The following is a 22,770-nucleotide window of genomic DNA, read 5'->3' on the forward strand; positions in this document are numbered from 1 at the left end:
GGGTTCAAATTCACCCGAACACGGTAGACATTGTCACAGATCCGAGGATTGGCTAAGCACGCGGGAGCACACAATGAATGGTGATGACAAAGTGCATACAGTTAACTAAGCTATTTTATTCTCTAGACCTCATCAACAGATATTCATACTCAGAAATTAACATGAAATTAGCATGAAACTAGTGCACAAGAACTTATCACTAATAAATCACGTTAATCGACAAATCAACGACTTCAATCTATTATCCATTTATGCGAAATACAACAATATGCTTAATACATAGTTACGTAAAACTAAATTGAGCCATACAAGGCCTTCGGGTCAGGGAATTAAGGCAAAGCAAAACTTTGATAAAGTTTACAGTATTAGTGTTCTATTGTAGTCCTGCAGTGTTCTGTTACGCTCCTCAAATCTTGGCATCGACAATACTTCAGCTACCATCCACATCAAGTCCATAGAGCTTCTAACACTGCCTGTGCCACCAGTAACCGATCCGGGTAGATACAATAGAAACCATTCACCACCAGTTGCCAATATTAACGTATGTCCACACGACCACGATTCACCAGTTCACAATTACCAAGCCAACTGAAAATAGCAATACCAATTGCACGTGCTAATTAATTAAATTCCCATCACACGACGAGTATTCTATAGGACTATTATGTATCGCTACATTACACTTAAAGAAAGCTTAAATAATGCGACATATATAATTCACAATAAATTCCATGCTTCTATTCATCGCTTTAACGCCATATAAATAATTGTGTCTACACGACACTCCAAAATAATATGCAAGGTACGACTTACGGTTGATATGCCGTCACTCCCCCTGTTCCATTCAGCAAAGGACAGAACCACAGAAACCAACAACTCGCCCTGTCTGTACACAGGTATAAACGTACCGCTGGTTGACTATTAGTCTGGTTCTGCAGCATGAGCAAGGTGACGAAGAGCCTGAAATGCCCTTACAAACTGCTGCTAGGCAGAGCTGAATACGGTGCTCATACTTCGACGGCTCGTGGTGTACTGACTTGCCACGTCCACCACACAACTCACATGAATTTACATAACAAAGCCACCTGCAAGACGCATGCAACCTTACATTCCCATCCATACGCAAATACCCACATCATACGCTGTACAAAGCAAATGCAACACTTGGCTTGGTTAAGCTCGACCAAGGGTCGGGCCAATTTTATTTATAGATTTAGCTCGCATTTACATAGCAGAAAACTAGGCTGATTTTCCTACAACAGACATTCCTCGAGGCAAACACAACGTATTATAACCCGAAAATGTATAAATATATAAATAAGTCATAAACTTTTCACGAGTTTGAAGGAATATCGCTTTCATCCCTACATGGGTAGAAGACTCCGTGAGTTTGTAGTTTCTTGAATGAATATCGTTTTTATTCTCAGCACTGGTACAAAGACCTAAAACTTCCATGAGTGGGCAGTTTTTTTAGGGAATATTGTTTCTATTCCCATGTACGGGTACGACGACTTACACTTTTCACGAATGCGTAGTCTTTTGAGGGAATAATCTGTTATAATAGGAATGTCAGAGCTATTATAGATTGTAGACTTGTAGTGCTCATCAGAGGAATTTGGATCAGGTTTTGGATGGTTGGGTTGTGTGACACCAAATTCTCGGAAATTTCTGTACATACACCCTGTCCCCAATTTTAAATTGACGCATTTTTACTCCCGACTTATCATGATTAGGTAAATCTGTTTCAAATCCCCCCTTTTAAGAATAAGGAGGCAGGAGTTTGACCAGTAACTGAATGAGGTGTAGACCTATTTAATAGAATAAATGCAGCTAGTTGATGAGATAAACCGAAAAAGCTTTTGCTGGGGTCTAACACTTCCTTAGTCAAGTTATATTTCACGGTCTGTATACTTCTCTCTGCTGCTCCATTAGATGCAGGATTGTAAAAAAGGTACAAAATGGTGTTGAATACCATTGTTTTTCATAAATGTTGCATCTGACACCAACGTTATCCAAAACGCAAAGTCTATATGAATGCGTTGCCCAGGGCGACTGCCAAGGATATAAGGGTGCTTTAGATGGATTCTTTTGTACTGCTATAAATACATCACAAGATTTTATCATAAATTCTAGATCCTCGTCTAGTCTAGGCCACCAGAGGTAGCTTCTGGCAAAGTCTTTGGATCAGACAATTCCCAAATGTCCTCCGTGCAGTTCATTCAAAAGTCTTTTGCATTACACCGCAGAACTGAATCATTCCCAACCAAGTTCTCAAATCACTTTGATTAGTTTAGTTAGGTGCTTTCACAATGGTTTCTACTTTGTCATCAAGTGGCTTAATACCTTCCTTATCCAGCTGATATCATGGGAAAGTTAAACTCAGAAAACTGTATTTACATTTGTGTTTGCTACATTCAAACTTACATTATGTTTCTCCAAGCGTCTGAGTACTTGATACAATATAATGTCATGTTCCTGGTCACCACGTGCGGAGATTTTAAATATTATCTATATATGCTCTAATTGTGTATAGGCTTGTTCTAATTCTAATCTAGTGAATTTTTTCCCACCTGACTAATGTGAAAAACAATCTTCCAGTGAAGGAAGTGGGTACTGATCTATCTATAGTACTCTATTTACAGACACTTAATAATCGCCACGAATTCTGACCGAACTGCTTGACTTGGGCACATTTACAGTAGAACTGGTCCAATCACTATACGATACTGTATGTTTTGCCTTTTATTTCTAGATGATCTAATTGCCTTTCAATTACATCTTTCAACACATAGGACACAGGTCGTGCTTTACAAAAATAGGTCTTTCAATGTTACTGATGCTGTAAATAGGATCGGGACTAACCTCCTTATTTAAACCAAAGACAGAAGGAAATTCCCTCTTAATACTCTGTGGAAAAGCAACGGATTCTGAATATATACAGGTATTACTATTTGAATGAGTGTTATTCTTAGACACACAGTTGACCTTAAATAGGTTATACCAGTTCAGTCTATTTACTCTAAGCCAATTTCTACTTAATAAAGCTGGCCTATCGAGATGTTTCTTATCCTCAACTACTAACTAATGGAAGTTGGAAACCTTAAATTCCCCTAACACCTTTGTAGGATATAGGTCTTTCAGGGTAACTGAAGTTTTACACAAGGGTAATGTTTCAAGTGATCAATGTAAAATTGACTGGATACCACAGATACACTAGATCCAGTGTCAACTTCCATATTTAACAATACAATTTCTAATTGTTCATGTATACTGGAAATTTCCTCCTATCCCTCACAAATTGTATATTCTGTGTTCATCATCAGAACATGTTTCGTCTCTGTCACTGGTAGTACAGTACCAATGTTCTAATAGAGACACTGGGAAATCCTAAATCCACAAGAATTTGCATCATGATTAGTGGATCTCCAACATGGTTTATTGGTAAAATTCGGGCTGGGATGACCTTTGACTTGTGTGTGTGTTTTGACTCTTTTTGAACCCGCCACGATTTCTGTACACGTATTTCATCCCACTACCACTACAAATACCAACTACTTGTTTACATTACTGCCCGTTTCCCCTTGAAACTGTTCTCTATGGGCACTTTCGGTGGCAGCGACAATCTCACTTGCATGTTTGAAAGTCAAGGCCTTCTTGATTAAATGCTCTATCTGAACTAAGTTACTGCAAAGACCACAAACTAATCGATCTCGAAGTGCTGATTCGAGGAAATCACCAAATTGACATTAGCTACTAAACTGTTTCAAGGCCACCATATAATCGGCAATAGACTCATCCACCTTCTATTCACGTTTATGAAACTTAAATCGCTTGGCGGTTCAGGTGAAAAATGTCCCTTTAACGTTTCCGTTTTCTGTGCATACGTTTTCTCGCTTGGTTTCATCAGAGCTACTAAATTCCTTAGTATACCATAACTCTTTGCTCCAAGATAACTAAGACTGCCCGTTTCTTGTATTCATCAGTGACCCCATTGGCTACATCTCTGATAATTTCTGGTTCAGTGTCTTAATTTTACGATCCCCAAACTCGTCGCCAACTGTAACGTATTTTGCTCAAACCACAGCAGTTAGAACGACACTTGAATGCAACATGGCTGCCATGTGAACAACTTCCTTTCTTTATTACGCATGCGGGCACTAGCATGACAATAACTACACTGGCACACTAAACTAAATTTATTACACTGGCACTTTAGCTGGCACTCACCACCTCCAGTAACATTTACAGTACCTTGCTGGCACTCCCCACTTCCAGTAACATTTACAGTATCTTGCTGGCACTCGCCACCTCCAGTAACATTTACAGTACAATGCTGGCACTCGCCACCTCCAGTAACATTTACAGTATCTTGCTGGCACTCACCACCTCCAGTAACATTTACAGTACCTTGCTGGCACTCCCCACCTCCAGTAACATTTACAGTATCTTGCTGGCACTCACCACCTCCAGTAACATTTACAGTACCTTGCTGGCACTCCCCACCTCCAGTAACATTTACAGTATCTTGCTGGCACTCCCCACCTCCAGTAACATTTACAGTACCTTGCTGGCACTCGCCACCTCCAGTAACATTTACAGTACCTTGCTGGCACTCCATACCTCCAGTAACATTTACAGTACCTTGCTGGCACTCCCCACCTCCAGTAACATTTACAGTACCTTGCTGGCACTCACCACCTCCAGTAACATTTACAGTACCTTGCTGGCTCTCCCCACCTCCAGTAACATTTACAGTATCTTGCTGGCACATACCACCTCCAGTAACATTTACAGTATCTTGCTGGCACATACCACCTACGATGTCATTTGAGGGTTCGTGCTGTCACTCTCCATCTTAAATGACATTTACAATATATTGCTGACCTTCCAACCTTCTGTGACATAATCATCAGTGTTTCAGTGTTTGATTAAAATCACTTTTATTGAGGATTGTTTTATTACTGAACACTATATTTTATTGCACACATAAACAATTGTCCTGCTAATAAATGAGTCACCTCAGTCACAGTGAACAAGTTCCTAGCTAAGATTCTTCATTATATTCAGTTCCACATGATTTGATTTTAGCTTTTTATTTGTACAGTTGATGTACATCAGAATGTTCTCAAGTCCAATTTAATTGCCTGCTTGCTTGGGTACATGCTTACTTTGATTCGACATAATATTTTCCACGCCGTTTATTCAATGTTATTTACAGAGTTTCTAATGGTCAACCGGTTACATTTTCATGTAACTTTTCGTTATTTGTTTTTAAATGAACAATTTTTTTTAAAGCACTTTTAAAGCACTTCTGATTCACAGTAGACACTATGAACGAAATACATCACTAAAACGAAAGTGTGCCTCTTGTTGACACGGTTTTCTGCGTTTATCAAGTGAGACATTAAAAATGCGAGACATTAAAAAAACACCACAATGATTACTTCATCGGGACAATCTTAAAACATACAACCATACAGTAACCAACAATATTTGAAAAAATAAAATAACTCACCATGAAACTGAACAATGTTCTGAAGATATGGTGCTCAAAATAAACACGTTTAGCAAAACCAGTCAAGTCAAAATGGCACTGTGTAATATCACCACTTCCTTCAGGCTTACCGCTGGTCAGCGCACGTGATAATGGACCATTGTCTTAGCAGCAGGATGAATGGTCGACCGTATTTTTGACACGTGATGTTTACATCATGCCACGACCACGACCCTGACTGATTTGACTAAGAACTGTTGGTGCCTGGTTCCACTTAATCCAACAATTATGAAAAATCACGTGTTAATGACTTCTGGGCTCGCTAAAACGCTTTTTTGTCACTGGATTCAATATTATACTGACGAGAAAGTGCAGCTAGACATGTTTTCCTGCGATTTAAACACGATCTTCAGTCGTTGTATATAATTTTCGAAAACTACACGTCTGATTGCACGTTTTCAATGAGATATTGCCATCCATGCTGTTAGATGCATAAAATAACATCCCCATAAGTAGCAGATGGTGTCTGCAATATAAGGGCGGTTTTCAAAACAACTGCTATATAATTTTGTTTAGGATTACAGCCCCGCTACATCCAGAATATCTCTGCCGAATTAGTAACCACATTCATTATTTCAATAGCATGGCTGTAGATATTCCATTTCATTCATTGACTGTTTTCGAAATGGAATTAATTGGAGCAGAACTTAGAGTGACTTTAGGCCAGATAGGTGGACTACATTGAACGCATGATACCACTGTTAATGATCTACCAAAAGTATCCCTAGCTGCATGTCAGTTTTTTTATGTGACTCCTTTATTTACATGGTATTGTTTTGATCAGTTACTTGATTATCCTTTGTGTTGGTGGTTGGAGTCCCACCAGCATTGGGTAATATTTCTGGGACCTCTTTACTCGAGTATTCAACTACAAATTAGCGGCCTTGAACAACTCAAGTACTGACTTACAGAGTCTCTGGCGCAGATAGGCTATATAATTAAGATGATACTACATCAACATAAGGTTCATCAACAATTGTTTACAATGCCAGATAACTCCACCTATCCAAAGCGCCGCTTTACCTGGTTATGTTTAATGTTTGGTGGGCATTCCCTGATGAAACTTCTTCCTATGACCTTCCTCAGTCAGGTTATATGCTGTATCCCATTCCCGACTTTCAGGGGTACACACTATCTGGTGTACAGCTACTGCCACTTCACACAAGTTGGCACTAAAAGCTAGTCCTCAGGGGTTTGTAGGCCATTTACACTCAACATCGAAACAGTCTACATATACATTCACATCCATTCCTATAATCTGGTAATGTTTCACAAAGGTTGACTGATTTGCCAGTTCTTCTAATAATGTTAATGTTTTCATCTACTTTCTATAGCTTCTTGAGTGTATAGCCTGTTCTTGAAGAAGCGATTTCTACTCCCTTTTCTGTTCTTGCAACTGATCTAGCAGATTCCTCACACTTTTCCAAACATATTTTTTCAAAACTTCACCTACATAATTCAACTGCTTCCGAGTTTATAATGTAACTTTTGTATCTATGGTGTCAGACCCCTTTGGTCCTTATCTTGAGAATCGGGGGTATTGTGCTGAATAGATATGCAACTTAACACAAAATTAAGCAACAATATACGTAACAATGTAAGATATAAGCATTCAAAATTAAAAAAGTGCAACACATTCAGGCAAGGAGTTTATGTAAATTTATTCAATTGGGGTGTGTATAATATTTAGATACAAACATGCTTGGTATAAGGCTTGTACAACGTAGTCTCACCATGCATATCTTTAATTTTGAGCACATCCCATCATCATCAACATCAAGAGGTTCACAAATATAAAACCACCAACACGTATTTTCACCCTCTTGTCACCGCATGTCCAATCACAAAAGAACACTATAAAAATATTCAGGGGTGATTCACAGAGATTATTATTTGAACCAATTCATACGCAAATGTGAAGGATACATTGAAATAAATTACATAAACATTTATTATGTACAAATATACAGTCAACCAAGCATTAATGAAACAAAGTGATAACTATGCTGGCTGACAACGAAATACAATCGATATAGATTAATTTATGAAGTATTCTGACACAACAATACAATTCATTACATTCAACTTCAACCTTGAACTGCAAAACCTGGTGCTGTTTGTATGTACCGAGTGTTCAACAATTTGGAATCATGTTTCACTTAGGCAGTGACAGTGACACAGTTTGCTTGATCGATTCTAATGTAAGCCTTTTAATGCCTTCACAGACATAACAGTACTTTTTAGCAACATAGAATTATTATGACTATGAATAATTCCCTTCACCAGCAGAACATAAAAATTATCAAAACTGCGCAATTTGCCAAAAAATTATCAAAAATTTTAAAATAACTAAATAACTACGTATTACTATCGCTGTTACTGGGACCACTGAGAAATAATATTATCTTCTTCGTTCTTGAGACCACTCAGGGATAATAATATCTCTTCATTTCTCATGATTACTCAGGGATAATATTATCTCCCTCGTTCTTGGAACAATTCAGAGAACATATTATCGCCCTTGATGTTGGGGCCACTACGAGATAATATTATCTCATCTTTTCTTGGGCCACTCGGGGATAATATTATCCCTAACACTTCCTTGGAGTTAGGTATACCACAGTGAAATGGAATATCGGTTACGTGTATCATCACGCATTGTTTTTATAGTCACCGGCCATTCCACAATGAATGACATCTCAAACCACCAACCAGCATCTACATACAGTTCAATCAGATATCGTTCCACATCATAGACACCAGCCAGTGCATTTAATCAAGTCACATGCCAGGCATGTCATCCTACAATCCATGGTTTGATGAAAATGCCCATGTGGGTGTTATTAGAATCATTCCAGTGTCAACTATGTTCGATAGTCAACAATGAATGCAATATATGTTGTATATGTCTGTCCACTTATTAATAAGGATTCTCCGTTTCAAGGTATAGTTTTAATTATTAATTTATTATACATTGTAATTTGATAATACTGCAACATTATGAACTTTACTACATTCTCTCTACAAAATATGAATCAGTGTGCTTTGACTTACTGGCTACTCCAGCAGAAAGTCTGTCCGAGCATTCCACTAACATTCCTGGTCTTACTTGATTGGTCCTTTTGTTTCGCTACTGGATGTAAATAACCATGATAAATAACAATGATTTGTGGTGATAGTCGGACACTGCTTTCTCGACAGGGTCTCGCACAATCAGAATGATTTTCATGGATGGTGAGATGTGTTCATAGATACGCCGTGGCGCATCGTCAGTGATGAAATATTGCACGGTTTTCTCAAATACCGTTTGAACAGTTGGCAAGTGTTTGGCATATTCACCGACGTAAACACTATGTTGTTTGTCACCTCATAATTCATCAAACTTGTTGATAACTCTTCCATTACGTTAATCACATTTGTTCAATGTAACTTGTGGCTCTTCTCTGGCAAATCGAGACCTTAAAACAGTTCTATTCAGTTCAGAGTTCAGATAGCGATTGCTAATCATTGGAATCACCAACCACACTGCTAATGAACATTTCACTTTCATACAACATAGAAAAATGCACCACGATGTTTACGTGTTTCTCAACATCAGATATCACCACAACTATTGTTTCTACAATTTTCGATGAACACATTTTTAATACCCTTTTTAATTTCTTCACAGTACTCATTCAAATTCTTAAGATTGTACAATAACTATCAGTTAAATTCATAGATCACTCCAGGAAAAGGTCTGGTTTAGCAATTCCACAAAGTCCTGGTTATGTGGACGATAAAAGTCATACAATGTCTTACGTAGACTGCCACTCACTTCAGGCTTGGATATATTCAAACCAGTGCTAGTTGTACACATTTTTTTAGGTATTGCTAAACAGTGAACATGTTTTACGTCATCATACATGAAATGTGATTTAGTGAAGTATGGTTCAAGGCCGATAAACTCTTCAAGTATTCTCATTTGTTTTAGTGGATCTTTAGAAATCTCAATTCCATCAATGACAAGGATTTGATTAATCGGGAAGTATTCCAACCACCTTTTTAGATGCATGGCGTATTTACCAATGTGGATCAGTTCAGATTCGTCGTTTACGTCACCATTTTTCTTCAGTACAGTGTCTTGGAAGGTAGCCTCGATTGGTGGTCCACTCGTTTCTCCCCGGGATGCAAGCATCCATGTTTCATGATGGTAGTCCGACACAGCTCTCTCAACAGGGTCTCGGACAATCAGAATGAGCTTCACGTCAGGTGAGATGTCTTCTCTGATACGACGTGGGGCATTTTCAGTGATGAAATATCGTGGTGTTTTTTCAAACACTATTTGTGACTTTGTCGAAAACTTAAATTTGGAACGGTAGAATTCAATACCTTTTTCGTAGTTCCAATCAAAGTAATGAACCTCGCCGTCAGGTGGTGAAGCAACCTGTGGGTGCCACTGAAAAAAATGTCCTAAAGCTGTCGTTCCTGCTTTTTTGGCGCCAATATTGATAACATCTGGCAAGCGTTGTGTATATCCAACATTTCCGAGCGTTCTGGCGTAAATACTCTTTTGTTTGATCCCCTCCAAATCAACAAATTTCCCAATATCCCGGTTCTTCTCCAATGTCTGGATTTCTACCATTGCGAGCCTATGTGCTTCGTCCGGTACGAATCTCAAGATGTTCCTTAACCGCGATGTCTTCCATAAGGATTTGTTAAAATATGGATGCTCTACTGTAGCAACATTATAGATTGGCTCCACACCACTAACCCATTTAACCACATTATGTACTTGGTCCGTTTGGTTTGCGAAACGTACGCTTTTGGATACGTTATTGAACATACCTGGTGAGTTTTCAACAGGTACAAGTTTGTATTTGTAAAATATCTTTCTCGAGAAATTATTGATCATATAAATCAAAACATATGTTGTGAACAAAATTGTGAAAATGAAGTATCTTTTTACCGCCACCATTTCTAATAACGTGAGATTGTTTCTGCTCCAGGTCAAGTTGCTCCAACTCGTCGTCAAAAGCAATCTTAGTAATGCTTCTAAATGCTGGTATATAAACGCAGGAATTTGATAAAAGACATTTTTTTCAATAACCGGTTGCGTTTCGTGTTCGGCGGTTGTAGAAAAGATCCGTGGTTGGCGTTGAACAGCCTACATTCATAGACAAAGCCAGTGGTAGCGATGTGCGCCCTGTACTCGTAGATAGACCATGTGCTTCCGTTGTGCGTTCTATGGTTCTAGATAGAGCTAATGTATGTCATACAGTCATAAATGGACATGCGAGTACGTTTCGAGATATCAGCTTCAATTATCTCCACAATGTGTGTTTCACTATTTGTCTTTGACTACGATTGTAGTAAGTTACTTATGCCTGTGACAGCCTGTAGTCAATCAATCATGAAAGAATTATTAGGGATGACACGTCATTCATGTAAGGATGGATAATAGAAATTTTGTATATGTTAAATAATTTTGTGTATTAAAACCACTTGGCCGCACACTGTGTTTGGCTGAATTTGTCCAATGTTAACATGCCCTACAGAACCAATGGCTTGACATTATAATTGTTATTAATATGAATCGACAAATTAATGTGATTATGGAATTATATAGGATTATCCTGAATTCTAATTCAAAGAATGTGGTCGAATATGTCAACATATAAATAGAACGACATATTTCGATGACAATCGTTCTGTATTTAAGGGGAGTGCCATCAGTATACTCAGTAGAGTTTCACCTTGCGTTTAAACATGCGGTAAAGAAAAATGTGACCCAGATCGGGTTCAGAACCCACATGATGTACGTGAAATCCCAGCTTTAACTAAACTATAGGTCATTTTCTCGGAACGAAATTACAAACTATGACGCCATTATTAACTGCAAAAGGTGGATTCAGTTAACTAGAATAAAAGACGAAGTATATATTTTAATTAGTTTAAATGCCGAGACTGACAGGCCTAATCAAGCTTTGACTGGCATTCTAAGAATGGTTAAATCATTATATTGTAAATTTCGCCACCAGGCAGCTACATTATAATTAATGATATTGTAGGAGCAATTGCCCACAAAAGTCGAATTTAATTATCGAAAAATGCTCATCTTTGCGAATTTTAATTTTCACAACAATAAATGATATACCATGCGTTACCAAGGCCTCATACATATTATTTCAGCATCATGACGTCATCATGTAAACATGGCAAAATTTAGAAATGCGTAAATTTCTTTCATGGGTCGATATGTATATTATGCTGTGCAATGTGGCACAATTACTCTGTTTATACGTCAATTTATATGGCGCCGCACGAAGAGTTTAATGTAAGTTATAATCCTGACTGACTGGCAGTCAGCTGTGTTACTAGGATTATCTAACGCCGACTTCCAGTCTACCGCCTATTCATATGTGGCTTGAATTGTGTACTGACTGAAATTCTTCTTAAATAACGCTGGTCGTCACGGTGCGTTAGGTTCAATGTGGGTCCCATGCCACATATCAATGCAGCGGGTGGTAAAATACATTGCTTGATCGGACTGTGACTAGTGATCTCTATTCTGCGGTTTTGTTTAAAAACAAACATTGCCTAGTGTCGTTAGTGCTAAATTGCCGTCGCCGAAATGTGGATACTGAAAGCATAGCGTATACTCTGTATTCTGATGTTGTACATTAAATCACTTTAAAGTGAAAAAAAGCAGCATGTTGGTTGAGATAGCTCTGCATTGCACATTTCAATTAAAGAACTGAAGATATCATTAGTATCAAAAGCAATCGGACTTGCTGTTTTCAACAAGAATTCAAAACTATCACTTTTTACCAAAAATGACAAAAATAATCATCAAAATTAGAGAATTAAAGATATCATCACAAAATGACAAAAACATTCACAAAAAATAGGGAATTAAAGATATCATCACGAAATTAACAAATCTGAGAGAGGTCTACCCATGGTACATACACACCAAGTATTAAAGCATTTAGGCTTGTAGTTTTCAAGAAGAAGTCGAAAAAGTAAAAAGTTGACGCGGACGACGATGGACACCGGACGACGGACAATCACTCATATGATAAGCACCGCTGGACGAAGTCGACAGCGGAGCTAAAAAGATGACCGCGGCGTTGCGTGCAGGTCTCCAGAGGGCGCCACCCATTGAAACCCAGTTTTGTCAAGCCAACCTTTACAGTGTCGAATGCTTATATTTTCACCACACACTCTTTTATTTTATGTACAAATTTCGGTGAAATAAATTAAATTGCATTGAATATTAAGGGAAATATATAATGACAAGATGTTCCCATTTGAAATGGAGGTTCAATAAATCGTCTTTAAAATGAGTGATCAAGAGATCGCGTTTCCGGTAGTTTGATATCTTAAGTTCACTATGCGTCAGCTAAGCAATTACCCTGTCTAGTAAAATAATTCAAATACAATAGTGTTGGCGATGAACGAGGAATTTTTTCCCCTCAAGTTATCGTGCACATCGCTTTGTATTGCATTCGGCGGGATTTGTCGCCACTTTTCACAGACGAATGATTTGAATTTACAGCAGTGGTAATTGGCACTTCGGTACATTAAAGCCAGCGTGTTTTGTTTTTGATAACTTTATGAATTATAGAATGTTTGAGGGCGCTACAACTCATTGGTTGATTTCACTCAAATATTCATAGAATTATCCAGTTGCTGCGAACTTCATTAGGATATAATTTCAGCACAGGAAATTGCGAGAAGATTGCTTGTATAATATAATATCGCTTATTAGTATAATGAACTTCAGCGTTCTGTTATAGTGGTGTTGTGTTACTGCTCCAACAAACTAGTAACAGTAATGGACGGGTTAGCCTGACAAGGTCGCGTGAGTTGCACCCTCCGATGGTCTGATGCCATTCAGTCGGCGAGGGCGCCAGCCACGCCTACATGTTAGACTATGAGCGGATTTATTGATGTTGTTGTTGTTGTAATCTTTATTATCAAACTTATAACAGCGCTGGCAATGTCTAATCATTTTCTGACTATAGCTTACTAATAAATAAAACTCTTCACAGAATTTCGCGGGTGTTTGGGCTCTAGATCTATTCTATGGTGGTTTTATTAAAAGTCGGTCACGGTTGTATTTTATCTATTTTCAAAAATTCAATATTCATAACTTAAACGAAACTGCGTCCTATATACTTCACATACACAGCGAATGTCCCTACCAAGTGAAAATTTGTATTACAAATTCGACGGTTTCATACATTTTATTTTTTACTGTGGCGGTCCATGTGGAAATAAAACAACATATGCTTTTGCGATTATCCATACTGGCAATAATGAAAGGCACGTGCTTTAAAAAACAATACTTGGACGTATTTTATCAAGCATTGAATGAATAGATCAGGGTGGCCTTCCTGAAAAATAGCATTCCAAAAATGTCCATGTCTAATAAACCCGAATCATTACAACAATTTAACGGATTCATCCTTGTGTCAGGGAAAACTTCTCATGAAAAACAGATATTAAAAAATACTAGACTAGTATATTTACACATACAAATAAAACATTGCCATAGGCTGTACGCCATACTACACAGATGGTTTCTCACAAAACAGAAATAATTCTCTAGCTAAATTTGGAATTGTAATAAGAGACAGCACAGAATAGTATATTAAAACGTAAGTGCACATTAAAATGTGCAAGTACATATATAACGAACAGTCAACAAACTGGAACGAACCGGAGCTTACTGTATACGACTTAAATATTCCCTGGGTTTTATTTTAATTTGTTCAGCAGACAATTAAATGCGCCAAATAAAAAAAAAGTCATATGCAAAGATAACCTAAGCATGTATTGTTTCCTTAAAAAAAACAATGAATATTTCTGAAAAATCAAATCCGCTAATTTTAGAAATTAAACACAGTAAATATTTTTGTTTCATTATAGTGTAGCTATTTATTGCAGTTATTATAAGTATTTATTAATGTCACAGTGTTATATTTCACTGGTATCAAACTGAAGGTATGCTCTCCCCACATATTACGCACTGAAACGGTAAAGGAGAATAAGGGAAAGAATGAGCATTTGTTCTCACGTGTCGGTGCATTTGATATAATTAACATCAGCCCAGAATATCGAAAACAGGTTGCGCATTGGTTTGTGAAGTGTGTGTATAAAATTTATAGACCAATCCAAGAAAAGGTCTGGTTCAGCATTTCCACTAACTCCTGGTTATATGGGCGATAGAATTCATACAGTGTCTTACGTAGACTGTCACTCAGGACAGGTTTAGGTATTTTGTGACCTGTACTAAACCGACATGTTGTTTCGGGTATTGCCAAGCAGTAAACGTGCCTCGCTTTGTTATAAACGAAATGTTTTTGCGTGAAATATGGTTCGAGGTCAAGAAAGTGTTCCAATACTTGCATTTGTTTTAATGGATCTATGGAAATCTCTGTTCCATCAATAACAAGGATTTGATTCATCGGGAAGTATTCCAACCATCTTCTTAGATGCATGGCGTATTTACCAATATGGATCAGTTCAGATTCGTCGTTTACGTCGCCATTTTTCTTTAAAACTGTATCCTGGAATGTGTCTTCGATGGGCGGGCCTCTGGTCAGAGGTTGTTTGGATTCAACCATGTTGAGACGTTTTCTTTTTGACGCTATAATTTCACATTCGTGGTGATAGTCCGACACCGCTCGCTCAACGGGGTCTCGCACAATCAGAATGATTTTCACGTCAGGTGAGACGTCTTCTTTGATACGACGTGGCACATCGTCTGTGATGAAATATCGCGGTGTTTTCTCAAATATTTCGTGGGATTCCGTAGCGTACTGTAATCTAGAACCGTTTACGGTAGAAATCGATACCTTTGTCATAGTTCCAATCAAAGTAATGGATTTCGTTACCAAGAGACGAAGCAACCTGTGGATGCGCCCTGAGGAAGAGACCTAACGCTGTCGTTCCTGTCTTTTTGGCGCCAATATTTATAACAGTTGGTAAACGTTTAGTGTACCCAACAAGTTCAAGAGCTTTGACGTAAATCGTGTTTTGCTTTTCGGCTCTCATTTTGACGAAATCCTTCATAGAAATCCTCAACGTTTTTTGAATTTCAACCATTGCCAGTTTATGTGCTTTTGGGGGGACCTCTTTGAGAATTCTGCTGATCCCCCGACGGGAAGAGGATTTCATTCTGGATCGATAGAAATTCAGCTGTTTTTTCGGAATCTCCTCGAACGTTGACGATTCATTGATGAATGTTTCAGGAAGTCTGTTCCTGTCCTGACTGTGAAAAGCATGGAGATCCGAGTCATCCGACCCCGCCATAAGGTCAGCGAGCATGGCGGCTGATACACCACTGCCGTATTCGTGATGTGCATGTGTTTGGACGGGTACAGTCGCCTGCCTATTAAATATTATTTCCGTGAAAGAGTGCACAAGAATGATGAGCAGAATCGCTGCAACCAATACGCAGAGAAACCACTTCTTGGCTAAGACCATCTCTAGTTCACTGTGGCCCGAGAGGAATGGTCTAACAATATACTTACATGCGACAAACGATGAGAGATTGGCAATTCTTGCTCGCTGGAAGAGCATTTCACAATATGCTCAGAATAATCCCGTTGCCATATGCTTTATACTGAAAGAGCGTGTTACTGGAGACATCGTACAGCATATGCGTCACGTACAGTCGTCTGATACGATTCTAAAACAAAGGCTTCCGGGAACACAGTACATAGCTATGACATTCAAAATAGAATATTAAACACAACACAGCCTTCACGTGACAGATGTACCCATTTCCGGAACTGAAACAAAAAACAAGGATCCCGATTTCTCGTCGAAGATGTCTTTGTCTTTAACGTACTTTCACTGCTCTAGGGATCCGTTTGATATTGATGGCGTCTCTCTGTTCTACTTTCAAACTAGTACACTGCCATCCCATGTTATGGGGCACACTTGACGAAAAGGATACCGTAGCCCAGTGGCACCTACAACCGATTGAATCGAAGACGTTTCAAGTCATTTAGTTCACGTCGTTTTCAGTTTTTGGAACCTTGCGGATTAATAGTGTATACATTTTATTATGATAGATAAACCGCCACACCATGTACGATGCCGGTTTCAAAACAGGGTTTCTTCCATAAAGGGGTTAAACTATACGCACTCTATATTATATCTTTTGTTTTTTGCCTTCTTCTATCTAAGGTCTATGTTCTATCTTTTGTTTTCTTTTTCTGATTAAGATCTATGTTATATCTTTTGTTTTCCTCTTCTATCTAAGGTCTATGTTATATCTTTTGTTTTTTTCTTCTATCTAAGGTCTATGTCATATCTTTTGTTTTCCTCTTCTCTCTAAGGTCTATGTAATATATTTTGTTTTTTTCTTCTTCTATCTAAGGTCTATGTTATATCTTTTGTTTTCTTTTTCTATCTAAGGTATATGTTCTATCTTTTGTTTTCTTTTTCTATCTAAGGTCTATGTTTTATCTTTTGTTTTCTTTTTCTCTCTAAGGTCTATGTTATATCTTTTGTTTTCTCATTCTATCTAAGGTCTATGTTCTATCTTTTGTTTTCTTTTTCTATCTAAGGTCTATGTTATATCTTTTGTTTTCTCATTCTATCTAAGGTCTATGTTATATCTTTTGTTTTCTTTTTCTATCTAAGGTCTATGTTATATCTTTTGTTTTCTCATTCTATCTAAGGTCTATGTTCTATCTTTTGTTTTCTTTTTCTATCTAAGGTCTATGTTATATCTTTTGTTTTCTCATTCTATCTAAGGTCTATGTTATATCTTTTGTTATCTTTTTGTATTTCAGGTCTATGTTATAACCTTTTTCTTTCTCCTTTTATCTTTTATCTTAGATCTATGTTTTATCTATTGTTTTCTTTCTATGTTATATCTTTTGTTTTCTTCTTCTATCTAAGGTCTATATTATATCTTTTGTTTTCTTCTTCTATCTAAGGTCTATGTTATATCTTTTGTTTTCTTCTTCTATCTAAGGTCTATGTTATATCTTTTGTTTTCTTTTTCTATCTAAGGTCTATGTTATATCTTTTGTTTTCTTCTTCTATCTAAGGTCTATGTTATATCTTTTATTTTCGTCTTCTATCTAAGGTCTATGTAATATATTTAGTTTTCTTTTTCTATCTAAGGTCTATGTCATATCTTTTGTTTTCTTTTTCTATCTAAGGTCTATGTTATATCTTTTGTTTTCTTTTTCTATCTAAGGTCTATGTCATATCTTTTGTTTTCTTTTTCTATCTAAGGTCTATGTTATATCTTTTGTTTTCTTTTTCTATCTAAGGTCTATGTCATATCTTTTGTTTTCTTTTTCTCTTTAAGATCTATGTAATATCTTTTGTTTTCTTCTTCTATCTAAGGTCTATGTTATATCTTTTGTTTTCTTTTTTCTATCTAAGGTCTATGTTATATCTTTTGTTTCTTTTTTCTATCTAAGGTCTATATTATCTCTTTTGTTTTCTTTTTCTATCTAATGTCTATATTATCTCTTGTGTTTTCTTCTTCTATCTAAGGTCTATGTTATATCTTTTGTTTCCTTTTTCTATCTAAGGTCTATATTATCTCTTTTGTTTTCTTTTTCTATCTAAGGTCTATATTATCTCTTTTGTTTTCTTTTTCTATCTAAGGTCTATGTTATATCTTTTGTTTTCTTTTTCTATCTAAGGTCTATATTATCTCTTTTGTTTTCTTTTTCTATCTAAGGTCTATGTTATATCTTTTGTTTTCTTCTTCTATCTTAGATCTATGTTTTATCTTTTGTTTTCTTTTTCTATCTACAAAAGCGATAGATCAGATATCCTAAACGCCCACGAACCTGCATATATCTTTTAAATAAGTAATGCTCTCAGCAGATACCGTTTCCAGCCTTTAATGTAGTACAATCATTATAAATATATGTCGGTGAAACAGAACACAAATCGGTCCCGGCATTATTAAACACAGACAGCCATACATTTTATAACTGGCAATGAACATGGCACGCAGTGATATGATGATACTCCAGGGACGCTTCGCGGAAACTGAAGGTGTATTTGGGTGTAGCAATTAACATGCACAGTAATACAAGACCTCGGTCCCTCTATTGTTAATTTATAAATTAACAGAGTGGCATACATGAATAAAAAAATAGCTTCAATGAGTTCTAATAACTACTTCTGAAAACAGTTTCTCGTGATGTCGAATTTCAACTTAGCAAAGTAATATCGGTTCTACAGTGTTTTGGCATATTATTATCCACAGCACGTCTTTGTGGCTATTTGTATTTTAAAGCGGCACCAGCACTGTCGATTCGATTCGAATTTCTGATAGCACAACTGAGAATTGAACGCACGGGCGTAATATATACAATAAGACCCGTCAGACCGGGACGAATAAAAAGAGTGAAAGTTAGTTAGTGTTCTTATATGTAAATTTTTTTAATTTCTTCCAGAACGCTATTAGTTGGACATTGATTATCGTTATGCATACGCCCTCTTTTTTTCACATTTTACATATTGTGCCAAATGAATATATATATATATAGATATATATATATATTCTTTTTATAAAATATGCATGGAATTTGAAAGGCTTTATATACAAGAACTTAAAAGCAGGGCTATTTTACATACATAACCTATAGGTACCCACAATTTATAAATAAAATAAAAATAGTGATTTGTCTATTTTTTTAAAAAATTAAACAGAATCACTGCTCATTCTAAATATACAGCTGGATTTTGCTAAAATTTCCCGCACAACCCCGCGGCATGCTTATTCTGGTATCATAAATCGAGCAATGTGAAATACAAACACGCCATTCCTTACAAAAAGCTGTTTTCGAGGATTACATTTGAAGCCACGTCGTCCACGCAATGATAAAGATAATAACTGAGGCGAGACACCTATATCGGGGAATTCGTATTAATTGGAAATTTCTAATTATGCGAGGATGGGTCTTACGTGCAATATTAATGAAATGAGAAATATCATGCTCGGATGTTGGTTAAAACTTTGGGAATTTTCATTTTAACAATATTCGTTTTTTGGATTACCAATGTGGACAGGCCTATGCATACATATACATGTACTGGGTGGTCACAATAAAAGGGATGGGCCGATATTTTCACTGGGGTGACTGACCTCTCGGGAAACACATAACTGTATCGTTGTCTCGAAAACCCTAATAATACTGGGGTGACACGTTTTCATTTATAAATATTTATTCAACCAATGATATTGCCAGTTTTCTCAAACGTTCAATAAAAAAAATATCAAAAAATACGCGACTAGTATATTTACACATACAAATAAAAACATTGCCATAGGCTGTACGCCATACTACACAGATAGTTTCTCACAACACAGAATTAATTTTCTAGCTAAATTTGGAATTGTAATAAGAGACAGCACAGAATAGTATATTAAAACGTAAGTGCACATTAAAATGTGCAAGTACATATATAACGAACAGTCAACAAACTGGAACGAACCGGAGCTTACTGAATACGACTTAAATATTCCCTGGTTTTATTTTAATTTGTTCAGCAGACAATTAAATGCGCCAAATAAAAAAAAAAGTCATATGCAAAGATAACCTAAGCATGTATTTTTTCCTTAAAAAAAACAATGAATATTTCTGAAAAATCAAATCCGCTAATTTTAGAAATTAAACACAGTGAATATTTTTGTTTCATTATAGTGTAGCTATTTATTGCAGTTATTATAAGTATTTATTAATGTCACAGTGTTATATTTCACTGGTATCAAACTGAAGGTATGCTCTCCCCACCTATTACGCACTGAAACGGTAACGGAGAATAAAAGAAAGAATGTTCTCACGTGTCGGTGCATTTGATATAATTAACATCAGCCCAGAATATTGAAAACAGGTTGCGCATTGGTTTTGTGAAGTGTTTGTATAAAATTTATAGACCAATCCAAGAAAAGGTCTGGTTCAGCATTTCCACTAACTCCTGGTTATATGGGCGATAGAATTCATACAGTGTCTTACGTAGACTGTCACTCAGGACAGGTTTAGGTATTTTGTGACTTGTACTAAACCGACATGTTGTTTCGGGTATTGCCAAGCAGTATACGTGCCTCGCTTTGTTATAAACGAAATGTTTTTGCGTGAAATATGGTTCGAGGTCAAGAAAGTGTTCCAATACTTGCATTTGTTTTAATGGATCTATGGAAATCTCTGTTCCATCAATAACAAGGATTTGATTCATCGGGAAGTATTCCAGCCATCTTCTTAGATGCATGGCGTATTTACCAATATGGATGAGTTCAGATTCGTCGTTCACGTCGCCATTTTTCTTTAAAACTGTATCCTGGAATGTGTCTTCGATGGGCGGGCCTCTGGTCAGAGGTTGTTTGGATTCAACCATGTTGAGACGTTTTCTTTTTGACGTTCTGGACGCTATCAGTTCACTTTCGTGGTGATAGTCCGACACCGCTCGCTCAACAGGGTCTCGCACAATCAGAATGATTTTCACGTCAGGTGAGACATCTTCTTTGATACGACGCGGCACATCGTCTGTGATGAAATATCGTGGTGTTTTCTCAAATACTTCCTGGGATTCCGTGGCGTACTGGAATCTAGAACGGTAGAAATCGATACCTTTGTCATAGTTCCAATCAAAGTAATGGATCTCGTTACCAAGAGACGAAGCAACCTGTGGATGCGCCCTGAGGAAGAGACCTAACGCTGTCGTTCCTGCTTTTTTGGCGCCAATATTTATAACAGTTGGCAAACGTTTAGTGTACCCAACAAGTTCAAGAGCTTTGACGTAAATCGAGTTTTGCTTTTCGGCTCTCATTTTGACGAAATCCTTCATAGAAATCCTCAAGGTTTTTTGAATTTCTACCATTGCCAGTTTATGTGCTTTTGGTGGGACCTCTTTGAGAATTTTGTTGATCCCCCGACGGGACGAGACTTTCATTCTGGATCGATAGAAATTCAGCTGTTCTTTCGGAATCTCCTCGAACGTTGATGATTCATTGGTGAATATTTCAGGAAGTTTGTGCCTGTCCTGACTGAGAAAAGCACGAAGATCCGACCCCGCCATACGGTCAGCGAGCATGGCGGCTGATACACCACTGCCGTATTCGTGATGTGCCTGTGTTCGAACGGGTACAGCCGCCTGTTCATTAAATATTATTTCCGTGAAAGCGTACATAAGAATGATGAGCAGAATCGCTGCAACCAATACGCAGATAAACCACTTCTTGGCTAAGACCATATTTAGTTCACTGTGGCCCCGAGGGGAATGGTCTAACAATCTATGTTGATCAACAAAACGCACCTCACAACAATGACTATCCTATTGTGTAAACGACCTGCGAAGTGGGTTCTTGTTGGAGTTCAATCAATCAAACGGGCGTTCAATTCTATAGTGGAGAAAGCAGGCTGCCTGTGTGGTGCAGAAAAAAATAGTTATATGCGACAAACGACGAGAGATTGGCAATTCTTGTTCGCAGGCAGAGCATTTCACAATATGCTTAGAATAATCCCGTTGCCATATGCTTTATACTGAAAGAGGGTGTTACTGGAGACATCGTTAAAAACACATGCGTCACGTACGTACGTATTACCATCGTATAGACATAATAATTTCGTCTGCTACGATTCTAGAACAAAGGCTTCACAGTACATAGCTATGACATCCAAAGTAGAATATTAAACACAACACAGCCTTCACGTGACAGATGTACCAATTTCCTGAACTCAAACGAAAAAGAATGATCTCGATTTCTCGTCGATGATGCCCTTGTCGTACTCTCACTGCTCTAGGGATCCGTTTGATATTGATGGCGTCTCTCTGTTCCACTCTCAAACTAGTACACTGCCATCCCATGTTATAGAGCACACTTGACGAAAAGAATACTGTAGCCCGGTGGCACCAACAACCGATTGAATCGAAGACGTTTCAAGTCATTTATTTCACGTCGTTTTCAGTTTTTGGAACCTTGCAGATTAATAGTGTATACATTTTATTACGAAATATAAACCGTCACACCAAGCACGATTCAGGTTTCAAACCAGGGTTTCTCCCATGAAGGGGTAAAACTATACGCTCTTGAACGAATCTCATTAATATTAATAAGAACTAATGTTGATGTCGCCATACCATTTCCGAATTGATCAATTTGAATTCTAACATCCATTTTGACTTATTAAAATGCATATTTATAAAACGTTTATAACGAGTCAACGACCACAGCTTTATGC

At 37.3% G+C, this 22,770-nt stretch overlaps 2 protein-coding genes, 1 long non-coding RNA gene and 1 pseudogene across 3 annotated transcripts; all 4 read right to left on the minus strand.

The window, feature by feature from the left end:
* Nucleotides 1–96: 96 nt before the first annotated feature.
* Nucleotides 97–1,163, minus strand: LOC146739476 (uncharacterized). Its single transcript, XR_014930194.1, has 2 exons — nucleotides 814–1,163; nucleotides 97–588 (listed from the first exon to the last, which is right to left on the minus strand). It is a non-coding gene; the product is annotated as an uncharacterized LOC146739476 (long non-coding RNA).
* An 8,049-nt stretch (nucleotides 1,164–9,212) lies between these two features.
* LOC146739477 (heparan sulfate glucosamine 3-O-sulfotransferase 3B1-like) lies at nucleotides 9,213–10,178 on the minus strand. The gene has a single exon (XM_085502810.1). It carries the CDS (start codon nucleotides 10,176–10,178, stop codon nucleotides 9,270–9,272), a length of 909 nt encoding a protein of 302 aa, XP_085358936.1. The 3' UTR covers nucleotides 9,213–9,269.
* A 4,275-nt stretch (nucleotides 10,179–14,453) lies between these two features.
* LOC146739478 (heparan sulfate glucosamine 3-O-sulfotransferase 1-like) lies at nucleotides 14,454–16,070 on the minus strand (annotated as a pseudogene).
* Nucleotides 16,071–19,738: 3,668 nt separating this feature from the next.
* Nucleotides 19,739–22,502, minus strand: LOC144353452 (heparan sulfate glucosamine 3-O-sulfotransferase 1-like). The gene has a single exon (XM_085502417.1). The coding sequence runs from the start codon at nucleotides 21,779–21,781 to the stop codon at nucleotides 20,462–20,464; it is 1,320 nt and encodes a 439-aa protein (XP_085358543.1). The 5' UTR covers nucleotides 21,782–22,502; the 3' UTR covers nucleotides 19,739–20,461.
* Between the last annotated feature and the right edge of the window lie 268 nt (nucleotides 22,503–22,770).

The sequence above is a fragment of the Saccoglossus kowalevskii genome, chromosome 8, assembly GCF_978046115.1.
Source record: "Saccoglossus kowalevskii chromosome 8, keSacKowa6.1, whole genome shotgun sequence".
Taxonomy (NCBI): domain Eukaryota; kingdom Metazoa; phylum Hemichordata; class Enteropneusta; family Harrimaniidae; genus Saccoglossus; species Saccoglossus kowalevskii.

Excerpts from the sequence above, each read along its gene's own strand:
- LOC146739477 (XM_085502810.1), bottom strand. The coding sequence starts at position 10,178 with ATGGTAGAAATCCAGACATTGGAGAAGAACCGGGATATTGGGAAATTT.
- LOC144353452 (XM_085502417.1), bottom strand. The coding sequence starts at position 21,781 with ATGGTCTTAGCCAAGAAGTGGTTTATCTGCGTATTGGTTGCAGCGATT.